The sequence below is a fragment of the Microcaecilia unicolor genome, chromosome 8 (genome assembly GCF_901765095.1).
Source record: "Microcaecilia unicolor chromosome 8, aMicUni1.1, whole genome shotgun sequence".
Taxonomy (NCBI): Eukaryota; Metazoa; Chordata; class Amphibia; order Gymnophiona; family Siphonopidae; genus Microcaecilia; species Microcaecilia unicolor.
The window spans coordinates 9,019,117-9,039,009 of NC_044038.1; the positions used below are offsets into that span (position 1 = coordinate 9,019,117).

At 48.8% G+C, this 19,893-nt stretch overlaps 1 protein-coding gene across 2 annotated transcripts in view; it reads right to left on the reverse strand.

Moving 5' to 3' along the window:
* Nucleotides 1-19,893, reverse strand: part of RAI1 (retinoic acid induced 1) — a 319,360-nt gene that overhangs the window by 16,566 nt on the left and 282,901 nt on the right. For both annotated transcript variants that reach the window (XM_030212755.1, XM_030212756.1), the window contains one exon: nt 4,738-10,177. In XM_030212755.1, coding sequence (XP_030068615.1) covers nt 4,738-10,161 — 5,424 coding nt within the window. In that variant the 5' untranslated portion in view covers nt 10,162-10,177. The remainder of the gene's footprint in view (nt 1-4,737; nt 10,178-19,893) is intronic.

A 19,893-nucleotide genomic window follows, 5' to 3' on the forward strand; every position in this document is an offset into this window, starting at 1 on the left:
TTTAGCTATACATAGGGGGGTTATCTTACAAAGTTTATGCATCAATTACGCATGTAAGCGATTAGGAAAACAGCATATCTACGTGCTTCGGCGCTGTTCTGTAAATATGCGCATACCTTACGGGTTTATACACAGGCGGAGCCTGGCAGGCCTCACACTCACATAACTTATAGAATATTGGCGTGTTTGCGCCAAACTGCAGATGTGCATATCTAAGCAGTCACTCTGGTTTTCTCTAAAGGAAAGTAGGCACCTAGTTTTGGCTTCTAAGAGGCACCCTATAGGCCCATATATATATATATATATAGGTGCACTGTATAGAAATACCAGTCATGTGGGTGAATATTGCCATTACACCTGGTGGTTACTGGCTTGCATGTTTATTCCGTGCTACTGACCATATGAAGCACTGTTGGATATATGTGTTTTTAAAATGCTGCAGCCGATGTTTAAAAATCCCGTTGACTGCACGAATTGAAAATTGACCAGTTTCTGCATAATTCCAGGCTGGTTAGTTAGCTTACGAGTACTTCCAAGTAGCCAAGATAGGTCACATCCCCTCCCCCTCCCCTGAAAGACCTTGATCAGATTGAATCTACTCTTTGTGCGGGCCATGGAGTTGGGGGCAAAACCATGAGCGTGTGTTTGTCGAGGCTTCCGCAAGCTGCTCTCTCCTTTTCCTTGGCACCGTCTCCAGAATTCTGCCCACTAGTCACAGCAGACATGTCCCACATGTCTCCTGGACAAATTTGTGTCCCCCAATCCCAAGAACCTCTCCAAAGACAAGTTATACAAAGCTAAGAGTGATGCCCTTAGCCCTGTGCCATGCCCTCTCACTATTCTGGGGCGTGATCCCCCCCCCCCCCCCCCCCCCCCCGTCACCCACGGGTCTGATCTAGTTTCATTTGCAGAAGAGGTTGAAATACTTTCTCCTCTGTAAACAAGTATTTAAGATCTGGAATTGGTTTAGGATTTCTTCTGGTCTTCGCTGATCCCCTTCCTCACTAAGCCCACTTTCTCCCTTGAATTTCACTCATTCCTCTTCAGAATTGTCTCTCTCCCTTAAATCTTTGAAGCGCATTTCTGTGGACCTTGAGGCATGGAGTTTGCCATCACTGCTCTAGTTGTACCAGGTCTCATCAGTTCTCTTCCTTTTGGTCTCTGCTATTTGGAATCTTCTCCAGTCTGTCTACATGTTTCTGTTCTGCACCTTCCAGCTCAGTCCTACTCACCTATCCAGAGAAGAGGGAAAATTTCCCATGGACCCAAGGTGAAAAGGCCTTTTTCAAATGTGCCTAGAAGCATGTGCAGCCTCCATAGTGTAAGCACTTAAGACATGTTATAAAAAGGCAAGCAAACTCATGGGCATTGAGGTCTGGAGAGCAAAACAGTGTATATATGTTCAATCTTCAAATATACTGTATGCACACAATGCATCCTCAACTCTGCTGCCTGAACAATCAGCAGATGTGAGGGCCTGAACAAGCAGCAGATCTGAAGGCCTGTACAAGCAGCAGATATGAGGGCTTGAACAAGCAGCAGGTGTAAGGGCCTGAACAATCAGCAGATGTGAAGGCCTTAACAATGAGCAGATGTGAGGGCCTGAACAATGAGCAGATGTGAGGGCCTGAACAAGCAGCAGTGGATGTGAAGGCCTGAACAAGCAGCAGATGTGAGGGCCTGAACAAGCAGTAGATGTGAAGGCCTGAACAAGCAGCAGATGTGAGGGTCTGAACAAGCAGCAGATGTGAGGGCCTGAACAAGCAGCAGATGTGAGGGCCTGAACAAGCAGCAGATGTGAGGGCCTGAACAAGCAGTAGATGTGAAGGCCTGAACAAGTAGTAGATGTGAAGGCTTGAACAATCAGCAGATGTGAAGGCTTGAACAAGCAGCAGATGTGAGGGCCTGAACAACTAGTGGATGTGAAGGCTTGAACAATCAGCAGATGTGAGGGCCTGAACAAGCAGCAGATGTGAAGGCCTTAACAATCAGAAGATGTGAGGGCCTGAACAAGCAGTGGATGTGAAGGCCTGAACAAGTAGTAGATGTGAAGGCTTGAACAATCAGCAGATGTGAGGGCCTGAACAAGTAGTAGATGTGAAGGCTTGAACAATCAGCAGATGTGAGGGCCTGAACAAGCAGCAGATGTGAAGGGCCTGAACAAGCAGCAGGTGTAAGGGCCTGAACAAGCAGTGCATGTGAAGGCCTGAACAAGTAGTAGATGTGAAGGCTTGAACAATCAGCAGATGTGAAGGCTTGAACAAGCAGCAGATGTGAGGGCCTGAACAAGCAGCAGATGTGAGGGCCTGAACAAGCAGCAGGTGTAAGGGCCTGAACAAGCAGCAGGTGTGAAGGGCTTAACAATCAGAAGATGTGAGGGCCTGAACAAGCAGTGGATGTGAAGGCCTGAACAAGTAGTAGATGTGAAGGCTTGAACAATCAGCAGATGTGAGGGCCTGAACAAGCAGCAGATGTGAGGGCCTGAACAAGCAGCAGATGTAAAGGCCTGAGCAAGCAGCAGATGTGAAGGGCCTGAACAAGCAGTGGATGTGAAGGCCTGAACAAGTAGTAGATGTGAAGGCCTGAACAAGTAGTAGATGTGAAGGCTTGAACAATCAGCAGATGTGAGGGCCTGAACAAGCAGCAGATGTGAAGGGCCTGAACAAGCAGCAGGTGTGAGGGCCTGAACAAGCAGCAGATGTGAAGGGCCTAAACAAGCAGCAGATGTGAAGGGCCTGAACAAGCAGCAGATGTAAAGGCCTGAGCAAGCAACAGATGCAAAGTACATGGAGGTTTTAAATGTGCATACCAAGGAGGTGCTAAGATTCAAGAGAAACAGTGTGCAAAGTTCCTCTTTGAATATTTTCCTAATATAGATGCCTCAATAGCTACTTGGGTTATTTGAAAATTTCCCCCTAAAGGAACAGTGCTGAAGTTGTTTTCTCATTTTGTGGTTATAGGAATAATCACAAAACATCCAAAGCACTTCTTTGTACAAACACAGGTGAAAACACAAGCACGAATCACAAGCTGTCCTGTAACAGATGTCACCAGGCACCACGTAGTAAGGCACTCACCCACCAAATGTGTATCCTCTCATGCACAGAACACCTTCTGCACTTTGACCTCTCTTTGCACTGTGCAGTAACTATGCAGAACTAGCTTAAGAGACAAGCTCATGAGGACATGGTGGCTCTGGGTGGCAAAGCTGAAAGGTACCTAAAGCCTGTCTCAGTAGTTCGCTTTTCATAGTGGCGGAATTATTTTCCTGCTCTCCCGTGGCTGTGCTATTACTGTTCCTCACATCCCGTATAGACCGCGGCAGAGGGAGCACAGTAACAGCACAGCCATGGGAACAGAAGAAGATGCTACCACTGCTGGGGCAGGTAGCTGGAACCGGATACTGGGGGATGGGGAGGGTTGTGAGTTGAGAGAAGGAGGCTGATCCTGGGAGGCTGGGAAAAGGAAGGGGGCTGGGAGAAGGGGGCTAAGTCGAGGGGCTGGGAGAAGTGATGTTCAAGCTGGAAGAAGGGAGTGGAGAACAGATACCATAGGGGGTGGAGGGAGAAGCAAGAACGTATGTAGAAGAAATGGCTAGGGACTGAGAAAAACAGGTATGGGGAAGAGGTAGGAGCAATGTATGTTTAGGAAAGTGGAGAAGGAAACAGGAGAGCAGATACTGGAGATACGAGGATGAAGGAGAGCAGTGAGACAAGTGGATACACAGACTGGTAGGACAACAGAAGACAGCAGACTAAAACTGAGTGTAAGTGCGGACTCGGGAATTGGGTGGGATTATGAGTAGGCACTCAGGAAAGAGTGGAGATTTGAGAATTAGCTGGAGGAACATTGGGGGTCTCAGCGACTGAGCAGGAATCGGGAGAACAACAGGGACTAGGTGACTGGGTGATGAGTACAACCAGGGCTCTGACAATGAGTGCAGGAAAATGGGGAGGGGAGATAGTCCGAGGTATCTGGAGGAGTTGGGAGGCAGTTGAAAGGGACAGAGAGATATGGGAAAAGTGAAACGCAAAGGAGGGGGCCAGTTTATCAACGGGAGACAGTAGATGAGGCTGGGGAGATAAAGCAGAGAGAGACCAGGACCAACCTCACTGAAAAAAAACAAAATGGCAGACAACAAAAGATACCGTCCAGTGTGGTCTCATTCTCACAGTATGACCCCCAACATCTGCACGGTTCATACCTCAAGTCTGGCCCCCGAGATGGGAGCACAAAAGCAAAAGTTGGCTCAGAGCACCCAAAATGTGGTGAGCTGGCCCTGTCCCTGCAGATGACGCACTGATTTACCCGTAGAAATGCTTTTGAAAGTAAAGAATTAACTGGTAAACTGGGGAGACGTGACCTTCTCAGATATTGGTCTAAGAGCAAATGTAAGGTCTGAGCCGTAAGCTAAGGACAACCTTTTCTTGGCTTTTTGGCCGGGACTGAAAACCTGTACAATATAAGGGGTTAACTCTGTTCGACTGGACCTTACTGGGGACATAAAAGTGTTTGGACTTTGGCCAAGCTAACAGGGGCAGCAGAACACCTGTTTGGTTAAGGAGGCCAAACAAACCCTCTACTTCTGCCCCTGGTTGCCTTGATGTGGGACAAAAAGTTGGCTGTGTGCTACCTATGCAAGCGAGGAGAATTAAGCAACACAACTGAGTTAAACAGTCCCAATATACAGACATTCTGAAGAACATGGTACAGCAATCCTCATGAGAACAAACTTACCACGTCAGCAGCCATCTCGATGGCCTCTTTGAGTCCATATAGCTTGCCAGCTATGAGAAAAACCCCACTGGCCCATACAGTACAGGCCTCGTGCACCCAGTGCTCCTGCGTCTCCACCAGGGGCTCTTGAAGTAGGGGCTCGGATGCTTTGCTGCACTGATGCCTCTTGGGCTTCTCGGCCTCCTCACCCTCAGCCTTCCTGCTGCAACAGTAACAGCTCTGCAGTTTTCTGAACATGCCCCTCGTACTGGATCGGAGGCTGCTCTGCTTGCTGGTGTCAGCACAGGTATTGTCCATCTTGGGCTGTTTCCCGTTGATGGTACAGTTACTATCTGCCACTTTGAATGTTCTGTCTGCGGACTGGGGCTGTGCCACTTCTCCTCCTTGGCTGTCTGCCCTCACCCTGTCCTTGGTCTTTGATTTCTTTTTTGGCAGACAGTCCTCAGGGTAATAAGGCCCACAGAGGTCTCCGAGGTCTCTGTAATTGGCAGGGTTCCGGCACAGGCAACACACAATACAGCTAGTATTTAAGGTCTTGGACACCAATGGCCCCAGCTGCATTACGGTGGAGGGGGGCAGGGTGATCTTAGTGGCTGGGGCACCAGCCAGTGCTGAGCCTTGCTCCAAGTGAAATCTGGACTCCTCCCCCAGGGAGTTGATGATGTCACAGCTCGTGGTGAACTCATTTTTCTTTTCAACCCGAATGTAGGGGACAAAGGGCTTGGCTCGGTTGTCCACCCGCAGAGGCTTGCATGACACGTATTTCAGCTTAATTTCCGGCTCGATGGGATTAACCAGTGGGGCCTGACGCCTCCTCCGGGACCTGCTGTTAGACTTCTTCCATGACAGGCTTTTCCTTTGCCTCTTGGAATAGCCATTGAAGCTGGCGTGATTGACTCGCTTCTGCGCCCGAGTTTGAGAACACCTCCCTTCTACTTTTTCAGACAGAAGCTGCTGGTCTCCGGTCTTTGGCTGTTTACCTTCTCCAGGCCTGTCTTTTAAATACCCAGCTAAGGTTTTTCCCGACACTACTCCTTCCTTAGGAATTGAGTGAGCAGAGGGAGATACACGTACAGGGGTATCCTGTATGGTTTTGGCATTGCTGAGAACAACGGGCTTCCCTTTCCTACTCCTCCTCTTGGGTCCAACACTGACGGTTTCAATGCTCTGCTGCACTGTCTCCGGAGGTGAGTAGGTTTCGGCCTTGTGACAGTCAGAGGGTAATTTCCTACCACTCACTGGCCTTCCTTTGAATGATCTCTTTGTTGAATTTCTGCATGACTGCTCTGGTCCTTTAGCCACAAAAGCTTTTTGTACTGGGTCCTGGTTCACTGGCCTGACGTCCTCCATCTTGATGGCTCGCTCTGTCTCTGATGTGGCATTCTTGAAGGTACTACTGTGGACTGCGGTACCGACAGCAGCTAAGGTGGCAGCAGTGGCACTAGCAGTGGTACAGGCAAACTTCTTTAGATTAGGCGATGCAATTTTTTGCACAATCGCTTCCAGTTTGAGGCCTCGGCCCTTCCGTGGTGGTAACACTTTAGTCTTCACGGGTCCCTGGAATGCAGCCCGAGAAGAGAATTTAATGCACCCATCAGGTGAGCCTTTGACCACTTGGCTTTTTAAAGTGACTTCACAGGATTTCCTCACAGGAAGCTTAGCTTTCTCCTTTTTTGACAATGGCATTTTTTTAAACAGACTGGGCGGGGCCTCCGATTTCTCCTCCTTTGTGCTTGCACTCCTCAAGATTAAACTTCTTTTCTTTGCAGGTATTGGAGAAACGAAAGCTGCTTTTCTTTTCAGGGAGTGCAGAGGGCGCTCCGCCATTTTCCCACCAATGCCGGCTCCAGATCTGGGCAGCTTCACCCTCTTGCTTCCTTTCCCTGCTTTTGGGGCGCTGGGAGCAGGAATCTTGAAAGCAGCAGATGAAACATGATTGTTGGGAATGGTTTTTTTGGCTGTTCTAAGGTGTTTCTGTCTGCTGTCCCCTGTCCGTTTCTCTCTCCTCTTACTCACATGAAAGAGCTCCTGAGTCCTGGTTCTGGATCTCAGAATCATAGACCTCTGGTCTTTCACAGTAAAATTTTTTGGATCCGTGTCTTTGGTGTCCTGTTCAGCGGGGTCACTGTTCTGCTGCACCACATTGGGGACTGGGAAATCATTCTGATCACTGGAAGTCTGGATTGCTTTTGGAGTCACTTTCCTGGTCCGTTTCCCTGCTATAAACCCAACTTTCTGCTTCCTAATGAATGTGCCTCTTTTGGCTAACTTGTCTTGATGGGACGCTTTTAGTCCACTCAGTGGGCCATGTGCTTTAGAGTCAGCCGAAGCTGAGATGGAGCGAGTGCACATCCTGGCTGGTAAGTCTTCAAAAGTTACTTTAGTAGTTTGCTCATGTGAGCTTTTACATAGAGTTGGTTCTGACTGGATCTCCGGGACTCTGCCTTTGTCATCTGGATCATCGGCTGCCTGTAGGTCTTCCACCGAGGTCTGCAATGGTTCTCTGCACTCATCTCCCTCTAACAACCTGCAGGGAATTCTCTTGGAGCGAAGAGATTTACCCTTTAAGAGTTCCTCTGCCATTATCTGTGAGGTGTTTTCAGGTGCTGTCTGACTCTTCAATGGCACAGGCAGGGTGGCATCCTGATCTTCTGCTTTCTCAACATCCGTCTCTTCATTCCCTCCTGTTTCTTCTTCAGGATTCATATGAGGCAGGGAAGATTCAAACCAGCTCTTCACCTTGGAGTCAGTGCCTACTGCTGGACCCAAGAGAATCACAGACTGGCCAGACAGATCAGGGGAAGGAATCGCGTTTTCTTTCTCCTCTGCATTCACGCTTTCTGATGCAGCTTCCTGGCCGTCCTTGGAAGACACTGCAGGCGTTTTCTCTGAAGACTTGGGAAGAGATGCTTCATAAATCACCGACTTCCTCTCCAAGCTGGTCAAGTCACACAAAGGTGAATAGTCTTCGGGTTCTAGATCAGACTCTTTCAGGTCTGGAGATGCTATCATCGAGATCTCTTGAAACTCATCACTGTCACAGCACTGTCTAGTGTCCTCAAGCCATAGTTCACTATCATCAGCTTTGCTGTCTTCCCTGTAAGATAAGTTCTCTCCCTCCTTCTCTTCCTTGTTGAAGTCTTCGCTTGGTTCAATGTCCATCGGTGGGTCATCACCCTGGAAGATTAAATGGCAGGCATTTTTTTTCTCTTTGTCAGACCCAACAAACTTGCTCTGAAACAAACCCTTTGGAAGGTCTGAGGAGTTCAGGCCCAGCTGCAGCTCTTTCCACCTCAAGCAGGACTCAATGCTCTTGTCTGGCCAGACAAAATGGTCTGTGGTCTTGGAACACATGGAGTTTGCTGTGGTGTTTGAATAGCCACTGAAGCCAGCAGAAGAGGAAGGAGCGCTTGCCACCATCTGGACACTCTTGGTCTCAGCCGCTGGGAACTGTACTTGAGCGTTCTCGTAAGGCCCCTCACTAAAATCCTTACAGTTGCTTTTTATTGGGGGTTTGTCTAGTTTTAAAGCCTCAGTAACTGCAGCAGTATCCCCTTGGTTGGACCAGGAACTCTGTGCTGAGGGGTCCAGACATGATCTATGATTCTCTAAGTGCAAAGGGGATTTTATGGAGTCATTTTTTTCTAAGTCAGATGAGCTACTCCACACTTTTCCTGCCTTGTCATTGTCAATTGCCTCTTGAAGGGCAATCATTTCCGAGGACAGATCCTCCTGAGACAGAGAACCCACTATTAACTGGGGACATTCCCTCTCATTGCTCACATACTTGGCCAACGTTTCCAAAGGTAGCGTGGCATTGATGCTCTGGAAGGAATCATCTGACTTGGTGGACATGTCATCTGGTGAAGTCAAGGAACAGGTAGATACAGACTCGGGCTTGGTCTTGCAGTTGCTGGCCCTTGCTGGACTCCTACTTGAACTGCAATAAAGGTAGCTCCTTTCCAGTTGGTCTTCAGAGCCACTGAGGTAATCAGCATCAAGGGCTTCGGTGTGAACTGACTGGGGTGTCCCTATTTGTTCGGCAGAGTATGTACTGCTCTCTGGACTGCAGTGCTGGCCTTTTAGCTGCTCTGGTGTTCTGGCAGGATTTTTAATGTTCTTCTTTTGAGGCATCCCAGCTTTGGAAAGAAGTTGGACAGCGTTGGAGATGTTGTCCACTTGAGAAGTTAACGCGGTTAGGCTTTGCAGATTGAGATCAGACAGCAGCTTCTCTGCAATCTTGTCCTTCCGTAAGTTTTTACAATTCCCGGACTGAGGGTCTGGACTGGATGTATCTGTGGGGGAAGGATTCAACAGTGGCATAAAGTGACTATGCTCTGCAATGCCTGCCGGGAACGCTCCGCTATTGAGAGGCTGTTGGTTGTACTGGAAGTTCTCGAGGTTTGGCATCAGTGGAGAAGGTGTGGAGCTATATGATGGGGATCTACCTACTGACCGGGCTGGTGAATGGCTTGAGCCAGGACTAAATGTCTGGTAGTATTGCTCTGGGGTCCGCACAGGAGCTTCTGACTGGCAATAGGTTTGGCCTGGCTGGTTATAATGTTGATATTTTGTAAGATTTTGATAATGAATCGTTTCTTGCCCATGATGTCTGCTTGGCAAGGGCTGCTGCTGCTGTGGTTGGGGCTGGTCATATCCGATCCTGTTTGGCTGATAGCCATGGAGGCTCTGCACTCTTTGGCCTGGGGCCATGGTAGCATTTGGAAGCACCTGTTCATGGTGCTGGTTGGATGGGGCTGTGCAGCTTTTATAGGAGTGGACGCTCTGCGTAGCCCCTGGAGCAGAGGAATACGTCAGGGAGGCCGGAAATGTCTGGGAGTGCTGTGTGAAGTGAGTACTTTGGGAAAAGGGCATGGGAGGGGCTGAGACATCGTTTTGGATCTTCTGCCGCTGAAGCTTGGGGTATGGCACAGTGGACTGCTGAGGGAGGTGAAGGGAATGGGCTCTGAATGACAGCTGGGCAGCTTGCTCCTGATACTGCTGACTGCTAGAGGGACCAGCAGCGGCCTTTTTCATCAGCTCTGCTTCGTACTTTGCCAAGTCCCCAACCAAAGTCTGTTGCTGAGAGGCCCCCCAGTTCTGTAGACTCTCCTCCCCAGAGTACTGTGCTGCCGAATAGCTTTTGTTCTCCTGGATGCCATAGTTCGAGAACGCGGGCCGGCCTTGTAGCTGCTGGCCAGGTAATTGCTTGTTGCCCCTGTGATACTTCTCGGCGGCTCTGTTTTCATACCCTTGGTAGGACTGCTGATTGTAGTACTCCTTGGCCACCAGCCTCTGGCGCTCACAGTTCAGCCCCGGCTGACTTTGATGCCTGTAATTCTCCAGGCGTGATGAATCTTGTGAAACCTGCTGGTAGTTCGGCTGGTTGCCATGGAAACCACACCTTTCTCGAAAAGACTGCATGGCTGGGGCTTGTTATCTGTGAAAAGAAGATGGGAAGAATTCAAAGGCTTGCATTCTCTAGGCCTCTCCAGTTTTGCTTTTGTTAAGTCTGATTTTCCCCTATGAATGTGACAATCCACCCCACTCTGTCTAACAGATGAACTAGCCTCCCCCCCCCCCCCCCAACCCCGAGCTTCCAGGCCAGGCTGCAGGCCTGTGGCAGTTCCCAGCTCCTCCCAAGGACGGCAGTCGGCCTGGCAGAAGCTGCTGCTCTGGCTGACCAGCTGCTTAAGCTTCTCCCGTTCGGGAACTGCTTGGCAGGATCCTTTCCCCCTCTCTTTTCATGGCCCTTTGCCCACTACCAGGCCACCCTGTGTGAAGCAGGGTTTGACCTAGAAATGCTGCAGCCAGGAGACTGCAGACCTCTAACAGGCTCACCTCCCTGACCCCCACGGAATGGTTTTGCACACAAAGGCGGGCTATATCTAGGTAACCTTCTCCCAGAATTTTGTTTTCAGAACTTATTTCCCTGCACAACAGGCCTGCGGGTAAACAGAGAGAGGGAGATAGAAATCAGAGGTGCCAGAGGAGCTGTAGCACAGGGCACAGAGATAAACAGTAAAAACAAAATCTCCCACTAATCATACTCCGTCCCTTGTGTCCTATCACAATTGGCTCCACCTGCTCCCCTCAATCTTGGCACAATATCACATGGAAGTACTCATGAAAAAAATTTAAACTTAAAAGTCTTCTGTAGGGAAACAGAACTCAGAGACGCCAAGTTTACCTAGTTATCTTTTCATCTTGCTACACTGGAACTTTTTCAATAAAGATGATTTGAAGGTTAAAAAAAAAAAAAAAAAAGTTACCCAGTTCCAGTGTTCCTCCCCTTACCCTAAGTTTTGTTGTTGGTATCCTCTCCTCTCCCCATCAAATCAGATTGTAAGCCACTCAGACATTTACTTGATGAACGGGATAGAAAGTGCTGAATAAACTTGAAAACCTCCAGGCTGGAGACTTTATGACCCAGTCCTGGTTTTTGAACTTACATTACAAAGCAGTGTGGGATTTTGAAATCAGGGCTTCAAGTCCCATAATGCACCAGGATGAGGTTCTCAGAAATCCAGCACTTTCCCAAAATCTCCAGCCTGAAACTGGGAAATTGGCATCTCTGAGAACGACAGAGAACATCGTTACAGTCACACTTAAAATGGGACAGGAGAAAGTCAGATCCGCTCAGTCCCCCCCTCCTGAACCTATCACATGGTCACTGAAGAGCAACGAGGTCTCCTGAAGTGAAAATCAGGGAGCACCCTTGCTGGGAGAGAAGGATGAAAACACAGCAATCACATTGTCCCCCTGGGCTCTGCCACAGTCCCACAATTCAGTAGCAGTCACATCTGTAAACATTAATTAACTTCCCATCAACCAAGGAGGTTTGATAACAGGAGATGACATGAGACTATCTGACCCATTATGTGCGCTGAAGCCAATAGGCGGAGCTGGTTGCCCTATCAATTTTGGGTGTACCAAGATGGCAGCTGCTGCACTGAGAAGAATTAAAACCTCCTTGGGTGGAGACCGGCTTCGTCTTTGTGACATCATGCTGTCTCCTCTTATCAAACCATCTTGATCCCCCCCCTCACCCCACACACATCAGTGGGTCACATGTCCACAAAAGTCAACAACAATTGCTCACATAGAACTTATCCTCTAAGGCTGCGATTTTGAGCCCTCTTCTAGAAGCATACCTAGCCAGTCAGGTTTTCAGGATTACCATTAATGAATATGCATAAGAGCAGTGGTTCCCAAAGCAGGTCCTGGAGGCACCCCAGCCAGTCAAGTTTTCAGGATATCCACAATGAATATTCATGAGAGAGATTTGCATACTAAGGAGGCAATACATGCAGTCTCTCTCATAAATATTTATTGTGGATATCCTGAAAACCTGACTGGATGGGGTGCCTTCAGGACCGGGTTTGGGAACCATTGCTTAAAAGAGATTTGGATACAAAATGCCTCTATCACATGCAAATTTATCTCATGCAGCATATCCATTGTGGATATCCTGAAAACCTGACTGGCTGGTGTTCTCTCTGGACAGGGTTCAGAACCACTGCTCTAAAGATATGTTTATTTTGGAGATTTTGAATTTTGAGAGAAATATTGTAGGAATGCCATAAACGTTTCACCACTGACAAAAATGGGGAGAAAGTTCAAGCGAATTTTGAAGAGCTTTCAACTTACCCAGTTCCAGGAGGGAGATTCTAAGCCAGTCCTGGATTCTTGCCAAACTAATCCTGATGCATTACAATTTCAATGGATAGGAATCAGGGACTACAAATCCCACACAGTGTTTTGAGATGTGAGATCAAAAAACAGGACTGGCCAAAAAGTCTCCCTCCTGGAACTGGGTAACTTGGCCATCCCTACAACAGTCTGCAGTATCTAGAGCTGCCAAGTTACCCAGTTCCAGCAGTGAAACGTTTTGGCCAATCCTGGTTTTGAACTCACATTCCAAAGCATTGTAGGATTTATAGTTCTTGTTTCTACCAACTGAAATCCATGATGCAGGTCCCTTAACACATCAACACAGGCTTTTCAGAAAGCCTGGACTGACGAAAAAGCTCCATCTTGGAACTGGGTAACTTTGAGCGTCTAACACAACAAGGTTTAATTGACAGGAGACGGCGGGGAGTACTTGGCCCATTATCTGACTTGAAGCCAATAGGTAGAGCTTGCTGCCATACAAAGTAATATATTTTGAGTGTATCAATATGGCGGCAGTTGCATACCAAAGCAATTAAACCTCCTTAGGTGTAGACTGCTTCAGTCTTGTCATGTGACGCTGGTTCCTGTCAATGAAACCTCCTTGGTCTAATAGGCTGCAACACTGCGCAGGGTGGTACAGAAGACCTGAAGCTGAATCTTTCACTCATGACTGCCCCCAGCTGGTCAATGAAGAACATGGAGAATGCTCCTTGGAGGAGGCTGCCATTCCAGAACTTGAGTGAGGGTGACCCAGAACTGTCTGGAGAGAAGGGAAGAGGGGTAGGATTCAAAGACAGGGGGTAACAAACCCGCCCCCTCACCAGATGTTCAGGTGACTTCGAAGTACATTTTTTCATCTAAATTGGGCTAGATTGGAAAGGGTTAAATCCACTCTTGCCTTAGAAAACTTCACTAAGGAATGCTCTCCTTCTTAACCTCTGCACAAGTTCATTACGATTATAAAATCTTCCTCCTCAGTGCTTGAGTGCGTTGGAAAAATTTATTATCTCCCAAATGTCAGCCCGAGTTCCTGGCTTGTCTTCTTCACCAGTCATACTCTTGGGTCTCTTATTTTTTGCTCTGAACTCTTATTATCTTCAATTACTTTGGAAGAAACAAACATGTACCCCTTTTAAAGCAGTCCCCTCCTGCCCTGTTTGTGAAAACCTCCTCCGGGCCACAAGAATCCTAATTTACACAAGGGAGTCTCTCTGGCATATTTCCAATTACAAACAGCATTGCAGCACCCTCATGCACTACAGTTCACAATACCAGCCGCGGTCACTTAGGCAAACCTTTTAAAAACATTTTTCTACCTCAGGGATCGAGCAGAAATCTTTACTGTTTTTGTTGAGACTGGTTCCTGAATTATTTTAAGAAAAAGGCAGGTTAAGGCCAGAAGAAAAAATAATAAAGCAAAATAATAAGTCATAAACTTTTCCTTTTTTTTCCCTTTTCTCGCACAGACCAGGACTAGTGATCCGTGTTCTGTACTGCCAGATGCAGCACTTGATGTGAATCCTTCATCTATTCACAGATGCAGCTAAGTGGCAGACGGGTGGGAAAGGAGAGGGTTTGTGCTTCTATCACTTGCAGCTCTCTAGCACTGCTCTGTGTGTGTGCGCGTGGCCTGGTGACTGTGGCACCGTGTGTGTCAGTTGCTCTGTGTGTGTGTGAGTGCACGCGTGTGGCCTGGTGACTATGGGACTGTGTGTGTCAGTCACTCTGTGTGTGCATGAGCGTGTGCACACGTGTGGCCTGGTGACTGTAGCACCGTGTGTGTCAGTTGCTCTGTGTGTGTGTGAGTGCACGCGTGTGGCCTGGTGACTATGGGACTGTGTGTGTCAGTCACTCTGTGTGTGCATGAGCGTGTGCACACGTGTGGCCTGGTGACTGTAGCACCGTGTGTGTCAGTCGCTCTGTGTGTGCATGAGTGCACACACGTGGCCTGGTGACTATGGTACCATGTGTGTCAGTCGCTCTGTGTGTGCGTGAGTGCACGCGTGTGGCCTGGTGACTATGGTACCGTGTGTGTCAGTCGGTGTGTGTGTGTGTGTGTGTGTGTGTGTGTGTGTGTGTGTGTGTGTGTGTGTGAGTGAGTGCACGCGCGTGGCCTGGTGACTGTAGCACCGTGTGTGTCAGTCGCTCTGTGTGTGCATGAGTGCACACACGTGGCCTGGTGACTATGGTACCATGTGTGTCAGTCGCTCTGTGTGTGCATGAGCGTGTGCACACGTGTGGCCTGGTGACTGTGGCACCGTGTGTGTCAGTTGTTCTGTGTGTGCGTGAGTGCATGCGTGTGGCCTGGTGACTGTAGCACCGTGTGTGTCAGTCGCTCTGTGTGTGCGTGAGTGAGTGCACGTATGTGGCCTGGTGACTGTAGCACCGTGTGTGTCAGTTGTTCTGTGTGTGCGTGAGTGCATGCGTGTGGCCTGGTGACTGTAGCACCGTGTGTGTCAGTCGCTCTGTGTGTGCATGAGTGAGTGCACGTATGTGGCCTGGTGACTGTAGCACCGTGTGTGTCAGTTGCTCTGTGTGTGCGTGAGTGAGTGCACGTATGTGGCCTGGTGACTGTAGTACCGTGTGTGTCAGTTGCTCTGTGTGTGCGTGAGTGCACGCGTGTGGCCTGGTGACTATGGTACTGTGTGTGTCAGTCGCTCTGTGTGCGCGTGGCCTGGTGACTGTGTGTCGGTTGCTCTGTGTGTACGTGCGTGGCCTGATGACTGTGGCATCATGTGTGTAAGTTGCTCTGTGTGTGCATGAGTGCATGTGCGTGGCCTGGTGACTGTGGCACCGTGTGTGCCAGTCGCTCTGTGTGTGCGTGAGTGCAACGCGTGGCCTGCTGTCTGTGGCACTGTGTGTGGCAGTCGCTCCGTGTGTGGGTGCATGTCTGTGTATGTGTGCATCTCATCTGATGCATAAACCTGTCTGTCACCCCCCCCACACACACACACATCCTTTCTACACATAAGCAGTCACTGCAAGCTGGGCCCCAGCCTTCCTCTCTGTATCCCACTGAAATACCTGCCCTGCTCTCTTTGCACTCTGTCACCCAACAAACAGCGCATCGGACCTCTCCGCAGGTTTTGCAAGCTCCTGCCCCACCGTCAGCTCCAGTGCTGTTAACTCTTTCCTCTGCCAAATCCATCACCAGGTTACAGAGGGACACGAAACTGAACTGGTCCCTCGCTTTTCAGTGGTACCCCCAGGAGGTTGGTAGGGGAGAGGCAAATGGACAGAAGCACAAGCTGAAGAGGTGATGGAGATAAAGAGAAGGCTAGAAGATTCACTGTAAGCAGTCGCAGAAACCTAATCTATTACTTACCAAAAAAGCTATGGGCCTCATATTTAAAAGCACCTGCTCCCCGGATAAACATCGGTGAGACATTCAGCAGCACTATCCAGATGCGTAAAAAAATTAAAACAAATAGTGCCGTTGAATACCTTTACAGAGCACCTTGGCACTGCAAATGCAATAAATAAATAAAATTACTGGAGCGTGCTGGGGCGGACACGCAATTTAAGCGGAGTGGGACCATTTTTTATGCTACTATCCGGATAACGAACTACAGAAAAGAAGCTCTTTCACTGCTCTATCCGAAGAAGCTGAGCGAGGAAGGAACCCCAGGCCCAGGATTTCCTCCCGATTCCTGACACAAAAACACATGACAGAGTTTAGTGGTCCCCACTTCTGACATAAGAAAAACACGGAGCTAGTAACTCTCAACCTCTCCCCCCCCCCCCCCCCCCCACCAAACCCAAGGATGGGGAGACTTCTGCCCTGATTCCCATCCATGTCTCCTTCCCTCCCCCAGATGGTCCCCCTATATCCCGCCTTTTCACATGAAGACTGGGACAGAACAGGACAGCACTCCTTCCTCTCCCAGATATGACAGCTAGAATGGAGGGCGGCCACTCAAAACTCGAAGTCCTAGATTTCAAACATAATTGACTTTAACAAAATGGAGGCTGATAGGATGGGAAGCCACAGAAGTGGAAAGACGGCCTTGTCCGGCTCTCGGCGGCCCTGCTTTAAAAGAAAAACTTTGCTAGGTCTTATTTTCGAGGGTATGTCCTATTTTCGGGGAAACACGGTAGTGAAAGAAGGAAGGCTAGAAATGGAATTATGAGACTGAAAGATGCTGGAGAGGGACCGCAATCGTCTGGTAAAGGTACAGGTAAGAAAGCGTTTATGAACAACTTGAAAAACTGAAGGTGGACAAAGCCACGGGACCGGATGGGATTCACCCCAGGGCATCGAGGGAGCTTAGAGAGATTCCGGCGGGTCCTCTTAAAGATTTGTTTAATAAATCCTTGGAGACGGGAGGGGTTCCGCAGGACTGGAGAAGAGCGGATGCGGTCCCTCTTCACAAAAGTGGCGTCAGAGAAGACGTGGGAAACTACAGGCCGGTAAAGCCACGTTTCGGTTATTGGAAAAGTAATGGAAGCGATGCAGAAGGAAAGGATAGTGAATGTCCTGGAATCCAATGAATTACAAGATCCAAAGCAACATGGTTTTACCAAAGGTAAAATCGTGTCAAACGAATTTGATTGAATTCTTTGACACAGTCCCTCATAGAAGGCTCTTGAATAAACTCGAAAGGCTGGAGTTAGGACCAAAAGTGGTGAACTGGATTAAAAACCGGTTGACAGACAAATGCCAGAGGGTGGTGGTCAACGCAATTCACTCGGAGGAAGGAAAGGTGAGTAGCGGAGTGCCTCAAGGATCGGTGCTGGGGCTGATTCTGTTCAATATATTTGTGAGTCACGTTGCCGAAGGATTAAAAGGTAAAGTTTGCCTTTTGCGGATGATACCAAGATTTGTAAACAGAGTGGACAACCCCGGAGGGAATGGAAAACATGAAAAGAGATCTGCAAAAGTTAGAATGGTCTAATACTTGGCAATTAAAATTCAATGCAAAAAAAGTGCAAAATGATGCATTTGAGGAGCAGAAACCCAAGGGAGCTGTATGTTCTAGGAGGTGAGAGGCTGATATGCACAGACAAGGAGACAGACCTTGGGGTGATGATGTCTGAGGACCTTAAAGCAAAAAAAAAAAAAAAAACAGTGTGACAAAGTAGTGGCTGTAGCCAGAAGGATGCTAGGCTGTATCAAGACAGGAGTAACCAGCAGAGGAAAGGAGGTGTTGATGCCCCTGTACAAGTGGCTGGCGAGGCCTCACCTGGAGTATTGTGTTCAGTTTTGGAGGCCGCATCTTGCTAAGGATGTAAAAAGACTAGAAGCGGTCCAGAGGGAGGAGACACTCTCTTCCTTTTCTATCTGCCCTGCTCATTCTCTCGCCCATCTCTCTTGTCCCCCTCTGCCCAGAAGTCTCTTCCCTTCCCTGCGTCACCTGGTACCTCTCTATCTCTTACCCCATCCCACCTCACCCCACCCGCCATATGCCCTGCTTTCTTTATCCCCTCTTCCTAGCATCTCCCCGCCCAATATTTCCCCTATTTCCACCCAGTGTCATCCCCTAAATGGTGTAGTGGAAAATTTAGCTCTGGTGATCAGGCTGTAAATTCCTGGAAAGCTCAGTACTGGTTATCACAGGCAAATCTCCTAACCACCTGGCTCTATCCAGTCAGCCCCATTCTCTACACTGGGGCACCCAGGAAAGGGGGACACTGAGGGTCACTAATGTGATTTCAGCTGCCAGGCCTGTTTCTTCTTCTCCTCTACAGACCAAAATCTATTAACTACCCTGTGAAGTTAACTCGCCCCAGCCTGCAACACTGCATCATGATATGCACAGGGTGTGCAGCACTGCTTAGAGTTACCTGCCCTGATCACCAGTGATACATATGCACAAGGTGTGCAGCATTCCTCAGTGCTACCTGCCTTGATCACTAATGATATATATGTACATGATGTTCAGCATTGTTTGGTGCTACCTGCTCTGATCACTATTGACAGTGTGCACAGGGTGTTCAGCATTGCTCCATGTTACCTCCCCTGATCACTAGTGACAGTGTGCACAGGGTGTTCAGCATTGCTCCATGTTACCTCCCCTGATCACTAGTGACAGTGTGCACAGGGTGTTCAGCATTGCTCTGTGTTACCACCCCTGATCACTAGTGACAATGTGCACAGGGTGTTCAGCATTGCTCTGTGTTACCTGCCCTGATCACTAGTAATAGTGTGCACAGGGTGTTCGCCATTGCTCCGTGTTACCTCCCCTGATCACTAGTGACAGTGTGCACAGGGTGTTCAGCATTGCTCCGTGTTACCTGCCCTGATCACTAGTAACAGTGTGCACAGGGTGTTCGCCATTGCTCCGTGTTACCTCCCCTGATCACTAGTGACAGTGTGCACAGGGTGTTCAGCATTGCTCTGTGTTACCACCCCTGATCACTAGTGACAATGTGCACAGGGTGTTCAGCATTGCTCCGTGTTACCTGCCCTGATCACTAGTAACAGTGTGCACAGGGTGTTCGCCATTGCTCCGTGTTACCTCCTCTGATCACTAGTGACAGTGTGCACAGGGTGTTCAGCATTGCTCCGTGTTACCTGCCCTGATCACTAGTGACAGTGTGCACAGGGGGTTCAGAATTGCTCCGTGTTACCTCCCCTGATCACTGGTGACAGTGTGCACAGGGTGTTCAGAATTGCTCCGTGTTATCTCTCCTGATCACTAGTGACAGTGTGCACAGGGTGTTCGCCATTGCTCCGTGTTACCTCCCCTGATCACTAGTGACAGTGTGCACAGGGGGTTCAGAATTGCTCCGTTACCTCCCCTGATCACTAGTGACAGTGTGCACAGGGTATTCATCATTGCTCCGTTACCTCCCCTGATCACCATTGATAAATGTGCACAGAGTGTGCCACATTGCTCAGTGCTACCTGTCCTGATAACCAGTTATATGTGTGTATAAGATGTTCAGCTTTCCTTGTGCTATCTCTCCTGATCACCAGTGATACATGTGCACAAGGTTTGCAGCGTTGCTCTGTGCTTCCTGGACTGGCTACCAGTGACATGTGGACACAAAAGATGTACTGCATTGCTGTGGTAGCTGACCTGATCACCAGTGACACATGTGCATATCATTCAGTGCTCCCTGGAGGCTGTTGTGACAGGTGTGCTCAGGATGCACTGCTGGGATGTTGTCTGTTCTTTATAGCTGCTGGGAAAAGTGCAGCTGTGTTAGGCTGGACTCATCTCAGCTCTCTCTTCTTGTTCGCCAGGTTTCAAAAAACAAAAAAACAAAAAACAAACAGATCTAGTGATGGTAGCAATGGCTTCAGTCTCAGTTAAACAACAAGGAAACTAGGATTTTTTTCCCCCTCTGTCTTACTGCAAGGGGAAGTGTGGTAAAGCTCCCTCCCAGCCTCACCCTTTTCCATTATCAAAGGATAGCGAGCTCTCAACATGGCCTAAAGCCTGACATGTCCTGTCTCGCCTGGTGCAAGGTTGTGCTGCCCTCATTCTGTGTGCATCGGGTGTCTTTATGTAACCCCAACCTGTTTGAAATGCGACG